The 18,980-nt window shown below is 36.3% G+C and overlaps 1 protein-coding gene across 26 annotated transcripts in view; it reads left to right on the top strand.

The window, feature by feature from the left end:
• The window catches only part of RIMS2 (regulating synaptic membrane exocytosis 2), a 479,246-nt gene that overhangs the window by 75,664 nt on the left and 384,602 nt on the right, over positions 1 to 18,980 (top strand). For all 26 annotated transcript variants that reach the window (XM_065627842.1, XM_065627852.1, XM_065627847.1 and 23 more), the window contains one exon: positions 15,690 to 15,900. In XM_065627842.1, the coding sequence (XP_065483914.1) occupies positions 15,690 to 15,900 (211 nt within the window). The remainder of the gene's footprint in view (positions 1 to 15,689; positions 15,901 to 18,980) is intronic.

An 18,980-nucleotide genomic window follows, 5' to 3' on the forward strand; every position in this document is an offset into this window, starting at 1 on the left:
TGTAGGAAAGGGATATTCTTGGTTCAGTGCAAGGCTATTCAGCAGAGCAGAACTTGAGGTCTTTCAGCAGGAGCACAGTCAGACTTCTCATCTCAGGTGAACTTTGTCCATGGGTACAGTCTGTGTCAGGAAACAGTTTTGGAACCGTTGTGGACCCCTGTTTTCCAATTATGTACCTAAGAGCAAAACACATTTTATTGTTTCTAGTGCAGTATTTAACACAGGATGAAAACCACCTACATTTGTATGACAAAAATCTGATTAACAGGCGACTTCTGAAACAGCAGAATGTTGTCTGTTTCAACATTAAATATATATTTAAGTTAACAACCATATTCCAGCTGTGTTTCATCATACGTAGTGATGGCACTGCATTATCCTCTTTGTAGTATCCCTATTGAATCTCATCACAAAATGTGATGTTATGTGTTCTGTTGAAAACTGTTCTATAAAAGATTTACTATGGAACTTGTGACTCCATTGTGTATATCTTAGTTATTACTATATTAATTACCTACGTACACTAAATAAATATTCTTTGTTTGGTTAAACATGTAACATCGATGAGTAATGGTAATTCTAGGATTACAACTCTATCTCCTCTGGTGATTTGTTCAAGTGTTGTTTGTTAATGTCTTAGCCAAAGCCTTTGCCTCTCTTTTGACCCTACCTTTAGAGGCCAGGGAAGGATGAAAGAGAGATGTATATATAATCAGCTTCTTTTTTTGGGTGTTCATAATTAAAGAAAGATCCTACTCCCAATGCTGGAAACTTACTGTTACAAAGATCCTATTCTAACAGATTAGTTACATTAGCAGGAGAAGAAAATTTATCCGCGTTGATAACTGTGCTTTCTTTGAAGTTGTAATGTCTGTAGTATCTGGTCAATGCTGGATACAAAAGACTTATCTACAATAAGAGTGGCAATTGATTTTGGACATCTGGATTTATTTTCTTCAGGTGGAATTGACCATGTTCTGCAGTAGGATTAATAATATATATTTCTTTTTCCAAATTGTATTCTGCAATGTCTAGGATTGGAGATTTGTTGAAAGGCCATGGCAGTTGAAGATACCTCAGTGAAAAGAGGCAAGGGAGAGCAACACTACAACGTAAAGGTTTTCCTTCTGCCAAGTTTGATTTGCAGTGAACATCTGAGGTGGGCTGAACCCACTCAGAGGTTAGATCTGTAGATCTTACTATTTAAACAAAAAGATTTCTCAGCAATTTAAATAATGATGTAACAATATAGCAATCTCTGATCTCTGCTCAACAGTATGAAAAAACAGAATGCATGAACATGATAACTATTATAAGGAAAATGGTTGATGAAGAGCAGAACTAAGACTTGCAACTATGTTAAAACAAACTTGAGCAGAATCTGTTTATATTCACTATTTTTCCAAACAGGAGTACTCCAGGAGATGGCTTTAATAAACTGATATTAAAGTCTCGGCAGAGAAAAGTGTTCAAGTGTTATAGAAAAGCAGCATTTCACAGAGTTGTCTCTAGGACAGTTCCTGGCTTTTGAGTGTCACAGTGTCCCTGCTCCTTCAGCTGGTTTATAGGGTCTGCTGCTACCACACACTTCCACTCTGTGGGGTTGTGAAGAGCAGAGCACAATCAGCGGGCGGCTGCTGGCCCACCATTGCTCTCTTACAACCCTGATTTATACCCAGTAGCTCTCAGCTTTTAACGGTTAATTAATAAGCTTTAATTAAGAGGTTATAGGATTTAAATATAGGATTGAATTCTGATCTTTTCTCTGGTACTGATTTTTTTTTGGGTAGTTTTGCAAAGCTCTAATTATTTGGAAAACTCAAACATTATCTCTCAGAAATAGAACTGGATAACTACCATTTGTAGAGTTTTTGAGGCTCTTATCTTTTCAATCATTATCCAATAGTGTTTATCTAAATTGGAGAAATACTGCTGGAACCTAAATTAACATTATATTTTTACTTCTGAGAAGTAAAGTTCGAGTTTAGTGCACTTCTTGATCAAAGGAAGATAATGGAGGCAAGGATTTCGATATACTTAGCATGGGGAAACTTGTTACACACCTTGTTCATGCACTTATGAAAAATTTCTCCTGTATGTGACAGCATCTCTTACCCTTTGTGAGCTCTTTCCTCATAAAAAATGATGATTATGTTTTGTAATTGAATTTCCATTTACAGGCCCATTTCTTTTGTTTGGTTCTAGAAGAGGATACATTAGCATGATGAAAATAATTTGTATTTTGACCCTACTTCCTGTTAGTTTAAAAATATGAACAGTATGGAAAAGAGAACTGGGAAACTGTTTCAAGAGGATCTCCCCCTATAGCGCTGTTAGCAGTATGGCTCACTGAGGGTACTTTTTGTGTGAGAGTACTGATACAAACTGAACCAAGATACACCACAAGTAATTATTACTACCAGTTCTGGTGGTGATAATTCAGCATCAAGCATGTTGTTGTAGTTTGCTTAGGTAAAGTTGAGACAACCTTATGGTGAGCACAACTGAGACTTGGTTATGCCAGCTTTCCTAGCATTGCTCGAATTTATTTCCTGTTTTTTAAAAAAGGAAAATCATCAAGATAGGAACAATCCTGTCACAGAGGTAAAAAGATAGAGGCTACTTAATAATTGAAAATGCTCATGAATGTTGTAAACAATGTGGAATGAACTCACTCTAATCATGATACTGTAATGTCAGGAGGTGTTACATTTCAGAGCCAAGACAGTCTGACCCATTATTTAGCATGTATTTATTTTGACTGTGTGTGCAATTGTCTAATGAAAAAGTAATTTTGCCTTTCATTGTAAGGATAAAAAAGTTTAACACAGTAGCTTAGTTATTTTGGGTGTTTCTAAAACTACAGGTGTGAAGTTAATGGCTTCCTTTTGTAAGTCAACTGATGATGCAAATAAAGTAACCCGAGTGACTGTGAGAAATATTATCTCTGCTGGAGATGCTCTTTATAAATGTAATAATGCTGCAATGCGCTTAATTGCTAACAAATGAATTAGCCTCTTTTTAAGATACATTTGGTAAATATTGTATATCTTTAAAAGTATTATTTATGAAAACAAGTCAAATATAAGATACATTTTTGTGTGCAAATTATTTGGATATAACAGTAATTTATATACGTTTTAATAATGAGGCTGCTTAAAAAATAAAGGTCTAGTAATTAAAAAGTTCATAGGGGAGGCCCAGCTTTCTTAAAACCGATATTTATTTGAATTCCTACACAAAGAGTATAAAAAATGTAGAAATAGCCAACATGCAACTATATCTCTGACGTTTTTAGACTAATATAACATTTGTGTTAGAAAACATTTCAATCAAGTGCGCAAATCAGGTAGAAACATGTAACAGTAGCTATAAAAATCAGCATGGTTTTTAAATATGAGAAGTAGAATGACAGGATACAGGTAGACTGTAAAAGGAAATCTTATGAGAGCCTCAGCCAAGTGTATTCATCAGTGATTAAGATTTCAGGTGAGAACTTTTGCACAGGGGATGAATGTCTGTGTGTGTCTGTGTCAACTGTGCATAGAAAATATCCAAACAGGAGTCTTAATTTTTACATAAAGCCCGTAACATAGTAGGGGTGCTGCAATAACTGCAAAATAATCCTAATTTTTATTCATAAAGTAGTTTTCTGTTACAAAACAAATAATGAGAAATTATCTCCCTTCTCATTAGCATGGAACTCTGACTCATTTTTCTACCTTTTTACCTGGGAGTCTCTTGTGGCTGATTGACTTGGAGGTCTAAGAAATTTGGGTTTCTTGTTGGGATTTTCCAATACCCACACTACTGCAAGTGGAGATAGTCGAGAGGATCATGATTCTAAATGTATATGATGCTACATTTGATGCGCTTATTTTACAGAAATATACATGCTACAGATTTTTCTTGTCCTTTGTGCCTTCTTTCATAGAAATTAAGGACAGATGCTGGTCATCAGCAATATTAGACTGGATGCTGAAAAAAAGTCTCATCGTTCCTATGCATAGTTTTTGAAAACTCCTTACCACTTGTCCAAACTGCTTAGCAGCAGCAATATGTGATGATATTATGCTATCAATACAGCTGAAGATTCAAATAGTGTCACTATCGTAAGGTGTCTCCGATTGTATCCTTTCTAATATTCAGTAAAGTTTGAGCTCATGATGCATCTTTACCCTTAGACGTGACAGTTCCAAAAGTTCTCTTCTGTTGCTCTGACTATTTTTCCAAACTTGAAATAAAATTGTCTTTCAGGCAATTGTTCTTTCTCACTAGAATTGACAGAAATTGTTCAAGTGAATTTGAAAGTGTCTGGAAATGTAAGGCACACAGTAACTGCTTGCATCTTGTTTTGTAATAAGCTAGTAAAAAAAAGGTTGACCATAATGATCTGTAATATTTAATCTGCAATCTTGTAATTTCTTTTGCTTACTATAACTGGAGTGAAATAGAAATGAAAAGACAGTATAGCCCATCTTTAAAGACCCTATTCTTTTGCTCTGCCACATGCACTTCCTGGCAGCCTATTTTTACTCTAAGTTCAACTGCTTGCTCTTGGTCTTCATTGTCAGCTGAGGATTAGTACTTACAGTTTCAGCACTTTACGAAAGCAGCTCCTTTGGGACAGTGTGGATTGCAAACACAGGGACAAGGCCCATGGAACTGGAGATAAAATATATTTAATTGATAGAGTTGTGGAATGAACTTGGAGAGTTTCCTTGGAGAGTGAGGCACTGGAAGATTCCCATTTTCAATTACAACTACCATGATTAATCTCACTTTGAATAGGACCTAAAATTACCTAGGAAGTGTCAGCCTTGTCACAAGGGTAAAGAGCAGAAGGAAAACTACCACTATTTTGTATAACAGTATGGATTTAATTTACCTGCTTCATGCTTAAACATTGAAAAATGAGTTCTACTGATATTTCTAGTATGGGTGGAGAAGGTAGAATAGTAGATGTCAAAATTTATTAGAAGAATAATGAAGACTTTATGGAAAAAGAATAAAAAGTTTAGCTAAGAATGTTTTTTTAGAAACAAATGAGAAAAACATAAGGGGAACCTATAGACTTATCATGTCTTAAATAATTTTTTTTTTTCCTAATACAGGAGCAGCTAATGAGAATGAGGAAAAAATGCCCCAGTATAGCACCAAAATATTTGTATGGAAGTTGTGGAAACTTCCGTTGTAACTTAAGATTTTAAATAAGATTCAGAAAAGACTGATTGGAACGTTCTCATGTATATTGAAATGAAACACAGAGGGGTATAAAGATATTCAAAAGTGTAAAGTAATTTCATCTGGAGTTATGAAGGAACCTTCCTTACTTTATAGGCAGCTATTATCACAGCTGTTAGTTACAGAGAAATTAGGTAGCTTTGGCTGAATGATTTGGCCATTGTTAAACTACTGGAAGAATGTAGTATTCTCTTTATTTTTAATTGCCCCTCTTATTCATTATAGCTAAAAAAGAATGTTGAAAAAATTCTAGATGAATTGCATATGTTACTATATTTTGCCTGTTAGACCTTAATTGGGACTTCATAGCTTTTTGTATATTACAGGTCATAAAAATACAATAAAATACGCAGTTAAATATTAATTTGAACAACCAAGAAGAAACAGTCACAAGGATACCACTTCTGAATTTAATGTTCAAATTAGTTTGAACTGCTGCAGAAAAGGCAGAAGCAAGTAGCTGTCTGTTGTTCTGAGGAAACCTGGAAGTAACAAGTACAGCCAGGAGTTACCTCCTTCTTTTTCCCTTTATATACATACTCTCAGCTTTATCCTGATATTATTAAAACCACACAGAAATATGGTAACATTAATTAGCTCAACCTTTAACTGGCCATATGTTCATCTTCTCCATGTCAACTTTTTTCTGGTAGCCTTGCACAGGACGGTTGTATTTAGCTACTGTTGGCTGCTACTTTGCCAGCAAAGAGCAGCCTCACTGCTGCTAATAAACCAAGTTAATAAACAAAGGCTGCAGTTTTACTCGATACTGAGCATTATAAACAGCAAAACTTAGACAGCTAAAGTAATCCTGCCAGTTTCAATTAGACTCTAACTGACATGTAATTCTTTCACTCATTGAGTCATATTCTACTCATTTGTTAAAACAGAGTTGTTTTTTTTCCATATCCTTTCTTGTCTTTTTTACTGAGTTTCTGAATGTATTAAGATAGATTCAGTGGCATGACTTCATCTGTAGTTACAAACTTATTTAGGGTCATACCAGATCAATTAAGTAATTCATTATGACATCAGAAGAGTGTGATGAAAAGAATATTTGCTATTTTGCAAGGGAAGTAAAAAAACCTGAGAACAAAATGTGGTAAAGGGTGAACTGGAAGCCTTTGCAGAAAGCCCTAGTAAATGAGGAAAGGAGAGAATGGAGCCAGGGTAGCTTCCAGATCTCCTCTTGGCCATGTCTTTTACTTCTGAGAGTGGCTTATAGAAAGCTCCCACCAGCAGAGAATTTTTGATTGCAATCCCCATCTTAGGCAAATGCTGTTAGGGCATAATAGGATGTCTTTACCATGATCCCTTCCATGACAAGGAGAGACCGAAACAGAGTTTTGGATGCTGATTAGCTTTGCTGTCGTTGGCTTTTCCTACTTGAGTTACAAGTGAGCAGCAGCACTGGTATAAACCAAGGACAAGATCATTAGCAACTACACTCCTTTCTGTTTTCTTAGCTCTTTTTCTTCTGTTCAGCATTTCGGGCACAGTCAGTATAATTCACTTAAATTTAGAGGTTATATATGCAGAATCAAAGTGTAAGTTTTTTACAATAGTTCTTTCAGTGAAATTATTGGAAAACATTTCATATGTGTGAACCATTCATTCCCATATGTGTGAACCGCAATAACTTATTTTTACTGCATCTGTGTCTTTTTAACCTAGGATTCAGATTTTGGCCACTTTGTGTTTTTAATATGAATTCGATAAGAGTATTGTATTGATTAAAAATAATTCTGTGATTTGAGAGACAGGCAGTATTTTTCTTAGTGTGAATGAAGTTATTTCTTTTGTAAGTCAGTCAGTCTTTCACCATTTTTAGATCCTCCATGAAGTTTCTATTCTGTGACCACTCTATTTTTCTAGGCTCTTTAAACATGTTATTGTACCTGAAGTTTCATCAGTGTTGATCTGTTCCTATTTCAGGTTAATGAATATCACAGATTAATTGAAGTACGTATGTCTTAATAAGTTAGAAAATGGGAAACATGAAAACCACGTTTTTTCTAGTTAGCCCCATCTGTAAAACAACTTAAACCATATATAGCTGAAAAAGCTAAAAAAATCAGAGATCTATTTCTTCTGATAATTTTGAAAGGATTTACTCTAGGTTTAAAAAAACCCACTTACTGTGAAAACTTACACAATTTGACACTGCTGAGCATGGCTGTTATTGTCATTATATGGCTTATATTTAACCTCCTTGTTCTTAAAAATATACTTTAAAAGCTAGCAAAAATCTCTGTAGCTATTAACTTGTTTTAGAGTTGGAAAAAAATGCGTTTCCCACCTGAAAAAAATAGTGTGAGGTTCATTTTCCCCTACATTCTTCAATACAACAGATTAAAAAAATTCAGATTATTTATACAAAGTGCAACCACTCCCATAGGAGAGACTATACATAATTTTGAGATAAACTTGTGAGTTACTGTTCCTGCATAGAATGTGGGAGACTGGGATTCAAGGCAGGTAGAAATTAAAATCTAGGTCTCTTACATGTCAAGTAAACACACAAACAAATTGGATTTTATGGTCTCTTCTCTTTTTTGGACATTATGTCTGAGATCAAAAAGACAAGTCAGTGAAGGTTCAGCTATTAATAAAACTGGTACTTTCAGCAGGAAATCAAAGTAAGTGTCTCAAATGAAAAGCCATTTAATTTGAAAATTCAGACTAGCTCTTCTCAATATCTTGGACTTCTCTCGGTTATTGCAAATTCCAGGGCATAGATTAAAAAGTAGGAGTTTAACCTACAGTTAGGACTTTAACCCTTTTCAGTTTGTATTCTCTAAATATTTTTGGTGGGATTTTTTTAAACTAAAATTTAAGGTTAGGCATTTCACTTCCGTAGGTGGCTCTGAAGTTAAACCTACTGAGAGTAGAAAAGAGTTAATTATTGTTTATTTGAGGAAACCAGACAGTTAAAATAGTATGACAGTTCTAATGAGACAGCAGAGATTTCATTTTGCCAGCAAGAAAATGAAGTGTTGTGGATTAAGTGAATATTTGTGGAGATCTCTGCTGACATCTAGTTTATGTCAATATTTCATCTTCAATGGTATGAAGCCTGAAAACTGAATTGCGAATGACATCAAGACTGTAGTTGTGTTATCAGCCTGGGTATGCTAATCCATTAATTTTAAACAGAATTGGATATAAGATTATTTTTTGAGGTTGAGTCTTTAATTGCTTTATAATTTTTCTTTGTCTGCTAGACTTAAGGTAGAATTATGGTCCTTTGAAGAGGAGTTTTATGTGGTGCCCTTTCTCATTTCAGTCAGCTACTGGGAAAACTGTCGTTTGGTGATTAAGAAAAGTTCTGTTTTGCATTGCTCACTATACTGCTTTTTTTAAAAAAACCTTTTTTATAGCATCCACACATCAGTATGAAAGTATAAACTCAAAGTTTTTCTGCCCCTTGCCTTACATGGAGCTGAGAATACATGTGAGGTCATTGGTCAAACTTTGAGAAAGTTAACTATTTTCACAGTATTTTATAAAAAGCATGAGAAAGTTTTCTGTTTGTTTTTTTTCCCCCATTGGTGAAAGTTAAGTCACTTCTTTGTGTTCAGCACTGCTGAGCCAAATAATTGTTGCTGAATACTTTCCCCTATGTTTCTGCTTGATTTTTAGACTCCATATATTCCATCTTCCACAAAGCCATTGTCAAGTAGATAATCACAGAAACGATGTTTGAAGGGGATCTCTGAACCAGCTTCCCACTCAAAGCATGCTTATTGCCAGCACTAGATCAGGGCAGCCTGAGCTTTTGAAAACCTCCAGTGATGGCGACCCCACAGTCCCGTGGGAAAACCTGTTCTGGTGCTGCACTGCCCTCCTAGTGAAAAAACTTCTCTTAATGTCCAACCTGAACCTTCCAATGTGCCATTACAGTGCCTTTTGCCCTTTCTTTTGGATATGTGACTACCAGGAAGAATTTGGCTATATAACTTTTTTTAAGGTAATTTTTAGATTAGATAGCTAGTTTCAGGCAGATGTTAGGATACTTCTTAATCCATTCATCTTCACTGAATTGAACAAACACGGCTCCTTTATTCCCACCTTGCAGATTACATAGTCTAGGCTCCTGACTAGTTTTTTTTGTCCAATTTGTTAACATCCCTCTTGACTTGCTGGACTCCAGTCTGGACACAATATTCCAGGTGCAGCCTTGCCAGTACCAGCTAAAGGGGAAAAATAACTTATCTCTATCTGCTGCTCACACTCTTGCTAATGTAGCACCATATGTAATTTGTCCAATTTGTAATGAGAGCACAAGCACCAGTGGCTCAAAGCATGTTTTTCACCCTATTTTCCAGGGTTTCTTCTCAGTGGAGCTGATGTTCAGCCAATTGTTTCATAACCTCTACCAACACACAGGGTTATAGGTATAAGAATAATATCCATTAAGAAGAGAAGTGGGTGTACTCAGTGATAAGTTAGCTAGCACTATTGTAAAAGTAGAAAGCATTAAGTCTTTAACAAAGTACAGGGAAGAACGTTGTATGTTACTAGATAGTCATTGACACCAGACAGAAAAGTCATTGAATGAATGGACCTTGTAGAACTGGAAGAGAACAAACCCTTTTTGAAACCTGGGTTCAAGGGAGACCTTATCACTCTCTATAGCTACCTGAAAGGAGGTTGTAGCAAGGTGAGTGCTCATCTCTTCTCCCAAGTCACAAGCAATAGGACAAGAGGAAATGGCCTCAGGTTGGACCAGGGGAGGTTTAGATTGGATATTAGGAAAAATTTCTTCATGGAAAGGGTTGTCAAACATTTGTACAGACTGCCCAAGAAAGTGGTGGAGTCACCATCCCTGGAGGTATTTAAAAGATGTGTAGATGTGGCACTTAAGGATGTGGTTTAGTGGTGGACTTGGCAGTGTTAGGTTAACAGTTGCACTTGATGATCTTAAAGGTCTTTTCCAACCTAAACAATTCTATGATTCTGTGATTCCAGCCACATCCATGCTCTGTGCCTGGCAATAGGAAGTGAGGGTCAGGCTACAATCAGTAATAAAACTTCAGGAGAACTGCCAGGAAATAAGGAGTGGTGGCTACACTTAGATTTGGCCTCAGCTTCCTGGATACTTGCTTAACAGTCCCACTTCTAATGGCAAACTTCAAGCAGCTTTGGAAATTTCAGAAATATTTAAGTGAAGTTTTGGAAGGCAGGAATGGCTTTGGAACTTCTCAGTACTAAGGACTATTTTTTGTTAAAATGCTGTGAGTTTTGTGGGCATTGCTGGATGACAGGACAAAATAAAAGCTTCACAATAATAAGAGACATTAGATTACTGAACTTGCTTTTCTTACTTCCCTTTGGCAGTAGGTCGTGGGTCATGAGAGACCTTATGGATTGCTGCTTCTTTTTATTGATATTGAATTTCTCATTTCCAGAAAGGTGTGGGGAACCAAGAATAAGCAGAATTAATTTAACTGCATTCCAGAACAGAACAAGTATTCCAATAGAAACTATTTATTGACCTTGACAGAGCAACCCAAACTCTTACAAACAGTTGCTTTTGACACTGAAAACTCCTCTATGCAGCTCTCTTGGATACAAAGTTTTGCAGTTTAAAAAATTCTTGGCTAGTCATATAAACCTCATGAACTTTGCCACTGTAACTTCCAGCAGATATGAGTGTGATTCAGGGAACTCAAAAGAGATGAAAATGAGCAGAACTTAAATACCAATTTTCCAGCCTAGCTTTTCATTATCATTTGCTCTTTGGATAAACTCATATCAACTTCTCCTTTTCCTGTAAAATTTATGGCAGTTATTAAAGTGGATACTTGTATTTTTGGAAACAATGAGGAGAAGGAGAGAGATTTTGCACCAGTACAGATAGATGGCATGTGCTATTGAGGCCATTGTCAAAATACACATATATAAGGGTTATAGATATTCATTGCTGAGTTTTCTACTTAAATGTTCTGTTACGCTATGGTCTGATGTAATTATCTGTGTTTACAACCAAAATAACCCCTATCATGCCTAAGAATGACGTTTGTCTAATGGACAATCATTTTTGCCTAAAACGCAGCTCATCTGCAGAGCCTGTTTTTCAGTCTCACAGTGTGGATCTTGGCCACTCGCATCAACAGAGTAATTCACTGGAGTATAGGACCTGGATGCTGTAGTCTTGGGATACCCAAGTTCAGCTCCAGGCCCTGAAGTTGGCCTTGGTACTGGTTCCTTTCAGTTTCCTGGTTGCTGAGCTCCCGAGCTCTTTCAGGCAGCAATGTTCTTAGTAGAGACGTGAGTGTAGAAAACCTGAACAAAATGGAGTTTTATTTGTGTTGCATTTTCTGAAGAATGTTATATATATACTAAATGTGCTTCAAATTCTCCACTATTCTAAACACCTAATTATTGCTGTATGTTATTAGTTTAGTTTTTGGCTAAACTCCTTGAATCTAGAGAATTTTTAAAAATTTATTGATCTATAAAATAGAAAAAAAAATTTCTTTATGGAATTCCTAAAATGAATACTTTGCATTTTTTTTCAAGTATGTATATTCATCTCAAATGATTCTGCTCAGTAAGTAAAACACATATAGTGTGTAAGTGATTATTTAGTAGATTTCTGTCGTCCTTGTTCAGCTGTCGATACATGTAATATTCTTCTTGGAACAGAAAAAGATGTAGTAACAAATTATTTTGGCAGATAAGTTGTTTGCTGCTAGAACAAGGATTTTAGAAAACTGCTCTGTATAACTTTGAAAAGTTTATACTTTGAGGCAAAAATTGTGACCTTTATGTAGATTCTTGTGCCCAAGGGGAAACAAAATTGAAATTATTTCAGCACACGAGGCTTAAGAACTGGCAATAGGCTTGCACTTTTTATGCATCAGTGAGACTGCTATGCAAATAATCACACAAACAAAGTCCATAGATTATAAGGAAGCCACAAAACTGAATGTAACCTAAAATAAACTTGAAGTTCAGCATAGATAATATGCTTTAAATGAAGTATATGCAATATTTGGCAAAACTAAAAGGCAAGCAAGGTCTCAGAGATTACATATGTTATTGATGGAAATGGGCCAGACTACCAACTACCAATTATATAGTTGTCAGTGTAAAATGCAGAAATGTGCCAGGTTTCCAGATTTCCAAATATTGTTCTCAACTTCATTCAGCTCTTTCTTATTAGCAACTTGTGTCCTGCCCCACTCAACAAAGAACAGTCAGCAGTGAATTCTTTTAGAACCAGTGAGAAGGCAGGGGAAGGCACTTAGCCCTGACTCCACAAACGTGGGGGAGAAGGGCTGAAAGCAAGGGAAAAACAAGCAACTGCTATGTCCTGAGTGCAGCACGTGGACTCAAAATTCAACTCAAGTGACAAGAGCAGGTAGATTAGAAAAATGACTCATAAGAACATGAAGTAACCCTGTGCTCCCCGTTTCTGGAAAAGGGTCAGTGGCAGCTGAGAGCTTGAGGCAGCATTTTGACAGACAGAAGAGGTGTGCCTCCGGACTCCTGTATTGCCGGATGGAGGGAGGAAGCTGCCTGTTTGTTCCTGTAACTCCTCTATAGTATAATGTAAAGCACATTCTTGGGGAGTAAATCTCAACAGTTTTTTGCTATATCTGTGAATACAGAATCATAGGATCATTTTGGTTGGAAGAGATCCAAGATCTTAGAGTCCAACCATAACTTAAATCTGGCATTAAACTGTGTCCTTAAAAGCCTCATGTATACATCTTTAAAACACCTCCAGGGATGCTGACTCCACCACTTCCCTGGGCAACTTGTTCCAGTGCTTGACGACCCTTTCTGTGAAGAGATTCCTTTCAGGTAGTTGCAGACAGCGATCAGGTCTCCCCTCAGCCTCCTTTTCTCCAGGCTGAACAGCCCCAGTTCCCTCAGCTGCTCCTCATCAGACTTGTGCTCCGGACCCCTCACCAGCTCTGTTGCCCTTCTCTGCACTCTCTCCAGCACCTCAATGTCTTTCCTGTAGTGAGGGGCCCAAAACTGAACACAGGATTTGAGGTGGGGCCTCACCAATGCCGAGTATGGGGAAATGATCACTTCCCTAGTCCTGCTGGCCACACTATTCCTGATACAAGCCAGGATGCTGTTGGCCTTTTTGGCCACCTGGGCACACTGCTGGCTCATGTTCAGCTGGCTGTCAATCAACACCCCCAGATCCTTTTCCACCAGGCAGCTTTCCAGCCACTTTTCTCCGAGCCTGTAGCACTGCCTGGGGTTGTTGTGACCCAAGTGCAGGAACCAGCACTTGGCCTTGTTGAACCTCATACAACTGGCCTCAGCCCAATGATCCAGCTGGTCCAGATCCCTCTGTGTGGTCTTCCTACCCTCCAGCAGATCAACACTCCCACCCAACTTGGTGTCACCTGCAAACTTACTGAGGGTGCACTTGATCCCCTCATCCAGATCATTGATAAAGAGATTAAACAGAACTGGCCCCAATGCTGAACTGTGGGGAACACAACTTGTGACGGGCCATGGTAAACAATTTTTTGAGGTAATTTTTAACTGATTCAGTGTAATATTTTTTTTTGGTAAGAGCCTCTGACACTTCTGATGAAGTAGTTTTTTATCATTAATTTTTATCTGAACTATATAAAGAATATATTTCTGCATTAGAGCCACAAAGATGATTAAGGGAGTGGAGCATCTCCCTTAATGAGGAAAGGCTGAGGGAGCTGGGTCACTTTAGCTTGGAGGAGACTGAGGGGTGACCTCGTTAATGTTTATAAATATATAAAAGGTGGGTGTCACGAGGATGGAGCCAGGCTCTTCTCGGTGACAACCAACAGTAAGACAAGGGGTAATGGGTTCAAGCTGGAACACAAGAGGTTCCACTTAAATTTGAGAAGAAACTTCTTCTCAGTGAGGGTGACAGAGCACTGGAACAGGCTGCCCAGGGAGGTTGTGGAGTCTCCTTCTCTGGGGATATTCAAAACCCTCCTGGACACCTTCCTGTGTAACCTCATCTGGGTGTTCCTGCTCCGGCAGAGGGATTGGACTAGACGATCCCTTCCAATCCCTAACATTCTGTGATTAAGGAAGTTGGTATCCTGGATTTAGTTTTTTCCAGGAGATATTTGTTCTATCTTAGACTTCATGTGCGTTTTTAATAATCTCATCTCAAGAATCTCTGGAAGAAAATTCTAAAGAAAAATAAATCTTTTGCACTTTTTGACTTAGTATAGCATTTTAATGTTTCATAGAAAATGCTTCATTTTGGGGGTTTTGCTTGTATCTGTTCAGAGAGCTAAATAAACTGCTTAAACTAGATTAATAACTTTTAGATTCCTAAAATTTACAGTCTCTATTAGCAAATTTAGGTGACTTGAATTCCATGGTAAGAATTTAAAGATCAGTGTTCAGGTGCCTTTAAATCATATGGATAAAAACAAAAGAGAAGGTAGAGTTCTGTTCTTTTCTCTTTGTATTTGAATCTCTTACAATACGCTACATCACATTTTCCGGCTTTTTTTCGGCTAAAAAATTATAACTTTTAAAAATGAAAATTAAATTTCCCATTACATAATTTACCTTCAGAAATATGGGCATTGAGAAAAAACTGCCATTATAGAGCATCCAGTGAGTTGCAACTTTGGTCCTAGTGAGGCAGTTTTAACTATCATATATGGAGATTTGATTGTAGTCTCAGAAATATGAATGAAGTAGCATGCCTGAAGGAATCATTGCAGTTCTGTATGCACATGGCAGCTGACTATGAATGTGCTTCTAGTCTACTGCAAATGGAAGGTAAAATATATGTGTGTGTCTCTTAAACTACTGTCCCTGGATTTTACACTTAAGGTAGTCTTCTACCTTAAATTTGGTGTGTGATGGCCGTGCCTATATAATAATATGAATGGCTTAAACGATTTATAACAACTTGTTAAACTGGTGTATCTTTTTATGGGCTTGCACCCACTGCTTGAAAAGTGATTGAAAAAGCATTTTTGAATCATTATTCTGTGCAGTATTTTAGGATAAATGAAGATAAGCGGTATCAAGAGAAGATGTTTCCATCTGTCTGGTGGAATTAGGTAAAAATACACTTGGAAGAATAAATTAGATTTTTTTTTTTTCTGCTATTAACCAGTTTATGTTTAGTGTCATGGGCACCTGTATCACTCAGGCCATGTTTCCTACTGTTTTATTTGTAGCTAACAGCTGGTTACATCCTAAAGCGAAGTTACTTCTCTTTGCAACAACTGGACTGTGTGCTGCATGTTATTAGTGCTGGGCCTCCTCCTAGAGTTTAGTTATAATGAAAAGGAAGTAATTCTTGAATGTTACACATCTGGAGCATCATAAATTAAATATGTTTGCTTTGCTACAGTATTTCTCTCTGACTTGTGTTTTGAATGGATTGCAATTTAGTGATTGCAAAGTACTCGTGAGCTTAAATAAAACAACAGTTAATCATCTCTTCTCTTCTGCAGAAAATTACATCAGCAGTTTGAAATGTATAAGGAGCAAGTGAAGAAGATGGGTGAAGAATCACAACAGCAGCAGGAACAGAAGGGTGATGCCCCAACCTGTGGCATCTGCCACAAAACAAAGTTTGCTGATGGCTGTGGCCATAACTGTTCGTATTGCCAAACTAAATTCTGTGCACGCTGTGGAGGAAGAGTGTCTTTACGGTCAAATAAGGTATGGAGTTATGAAAGTTTAGTAACAAACTTCTCCTACACTCAGTATCTTGTATTCATTTCTTATGCATCTAAATCACATAGCTACTGAAAAGGATTTTCTTTAAGGAGGTGATGATATCTGCTTTAGGGACTTCTAAGACATCTGTCCTCATTTCAGATAATTTCCATTTGCAGATAGATTTGTGACTATGGCTTTTAAGTTAATACATGCCACATTGTACTTTCAGGAGTCTGTTAGTAGAAATTTTTTGACTGGAAGACTAGTGCTCTGTATTGGAGATGGGTGCGTGTATCTAGTGATGCTAATGTTGAAACACCAATTATTACAAGTAAGATGAAAGATTTTTTTTTTCTTTTCTGCTTGTCCAGGGTCTTCTGTACAAGCTTATTGTAAAATTAGTGGTAGAACACTATACACAATATATTATGGAGCTTTTCAGTCTTTATTATCTATTGCACATAGGTTATGTATGTGTACATATAAATATGCGTACAAACATCAGAATATTTTTAGGAAAAAGAATAAATCCTGTAACAACATAGCTACAGCTAGTATACTGCTGTTTGTAACAATAGGTAAAACAGCAATATGAATTTTTAAAAAGTTGGATCATAAAGTAAAATATTCAGCAGAACTGAAGTAATCACAGAAAATGGTTCTCAGGTCAGTTTATTCAACATTTCAGATAAAGTGTTCGCATCTGATACACGTCTCAAATTCTGACAGACACTTGTAGAATTCGCATGACAAGACTTGAGACATTTGTTGAAACGCATGTTTTGTAAACCAATAATTTAATTTTTTAATGATGTAATAGTTTTTCAGTGTAATTTGTTTCCATAAATCTATTTTTTTCTGTAATACGTTCATGGTAAATACCATGCAATCTGCAAATATTATCTTAATCTTTTGGAAGGTGGAACACAATGGTATAAATGTTACAAATTTCTTTGTCCAAGATTGAAAAGTAGGCTTAAATAATGGAATCAAGTTTTTGATGGACACAGTATAAAATAATCTTCTTTTTCCTGATAGTTAAGGTAACCAAGATTACGTGTAAATCTCTTAAACTGCCTTGGATTTTGTTAAGGTAATTTTAAAATTTTGTCTTCAGTAAGCTCACATATTTTTATTGTTTTTAATAACTAAATAATGTTGCTGGTAATAAGAGATATAATACTGTCTGTATTAATTTAATCTGATTAGAAAAGGCAATCAGGACGGATATTTGAGTCATTATGCCTATTTGCATAGAAAAATAGAAAAAGTGTATTGGGAGGAAGGCTTCATCTCCTAATTAAGTGTTCTGATAAATCATTTGGACTGTCCCCAGGATGGCTCATGTAAACCAGATATTTGTCTGACTTATTTTGACAGATTTCCAATGAGATTCTTCCACACCCTCTTAGGTAATTCATTCCACTGCTTCACGATCCTCATCATAGAAAGCTTTTCTTACCGTCTAACTTAAATCTGTCTTTCTCTAAGCCAACTTCTCCATTCAGTTTTATGAGTACGTTCTGCAACTCTTCTCAGTTGGCTTTTTTCCTGCTACTGTTGATAACTGAGTGGGATAAATAAGATTTTCTGTTTCGTATTAATTTCTGTTCTAGTTAATTTTATGAATATGCTGGACAGGGAATCTCCAGATAGACCCCCTTTGAGACTTCACTAGAGATACCTCTCTCTTGAAAGACCCCTGACCATTTATTCCTGTACTTTTCTTATTGTAATTTAATCAATCAAGTTTTCTCATGGATAAATTTATTGCTATTCTGTGGCAGCTGAGATTCTTTAAAAGCCTGGAAGCCCAACTCAGCAGTATGAGCAAATCCTATCCCACTTTCTCTGTGACTCCTTGAAGGAATTCTAATACACGTAACAGACATGAATTACCTTTACTAAATCCATTCTGACATTTCCACATTTTATCATAAATGTGTCATATGCTTGCTAATTTTATTGTCTATTTTGTTTTCTAAAAATCTGTCCAATGAGGATGTCAGGCTCACTTTTCTATTATTCAGTTGATTTAACACTGAAATTCCCTAAAAATGAATAAATTGCCATCATATTTGCCACCTTTTATTCTTCTTCTCAGTGAAAGACTTTGTAATACATATTAGTTATGTAGTTACATATTTTAGACTTGAGATGTTTCACACTGAATATCTTTTGATTTTAAAAATTTGTTACTGTTTTTTTGTTGTTGTTGCCTCACTTTATAACTTCTCTTTCTGAAATATCAGTTTCAAGTATATCCTCTGGTGCATTTTGCATAAAATAATATTCTAGAGTAAGTATCTCTCTAATCACTGTGAGCATGAATACAAAAGATTGAATTCAGACACAGACTGTGGTAGTTGCCTGTTTACGATCTGGTTTATGCCTATACATGTTATTCCATGAAAATTATTTTTGGTCTACCAGAATTCCTTATTTTCTATTTTCCTTAATAGAGACAACTTCAACTTCTTGACTTGTAATAACTTCCTGTTTTAACTGTGCTAGATTTTGCAACTAAATAGTTTAGTACAGACCAGTGTTAGCACCATACATCTCAGAAGATGTAGAATTGCAAAGAACACTTCTCTTTCAAAGGTCACAAGGAGGACTACTGCCTACAGGGTTCATTCATAGTCATGGGTAGGGGCAGAGCATGAAAATGTTTGACTGTTGTCAGAGCATTAGATTAGGATTCTCAGAATGATTGGATGATTTATTTGTTTTTTGGTTACAGTGCCTGAAATATAAGCATTAAAATTCATTTCAGGTTGTACAAAAATTATCATTATGTGGAAGTTCCTTCTAGATCAAATAAATAAAACTATAAGGGTGGTGCTGCTGCTCTGTACTGCTGATTGCCTTAGTGAATGGAGTATTCAGCCAGGATGGGGGCTTTAATTTCATGGGAGTAAGGAAGCTTGAACTGTCTTCTTTTATCTTTATCAACAATTTCAGATTGATTGAAACTGAAATAACAAATCAGATGATAACAAGTCATAATTGTTCTTAGTAATACAAGTACCACTTATATACAAAATATAATACTGTTCTTTTTTAATTACATACTGATT

Source organism: Caloenas nicobarica, chromosome 2, assembly GCF_036013445.1.
Source record: "Caloenas nicobarica isolate bCalNic1 chromosome 2, bCalNic1.hap1, whole genome shotgun sequence".
Lineage (NCBI taxonomy): Eukaryota > Metazoa > Chordata > Aves > Columbiformes > Columbidae > Caloenas > Caloenas nicobarica.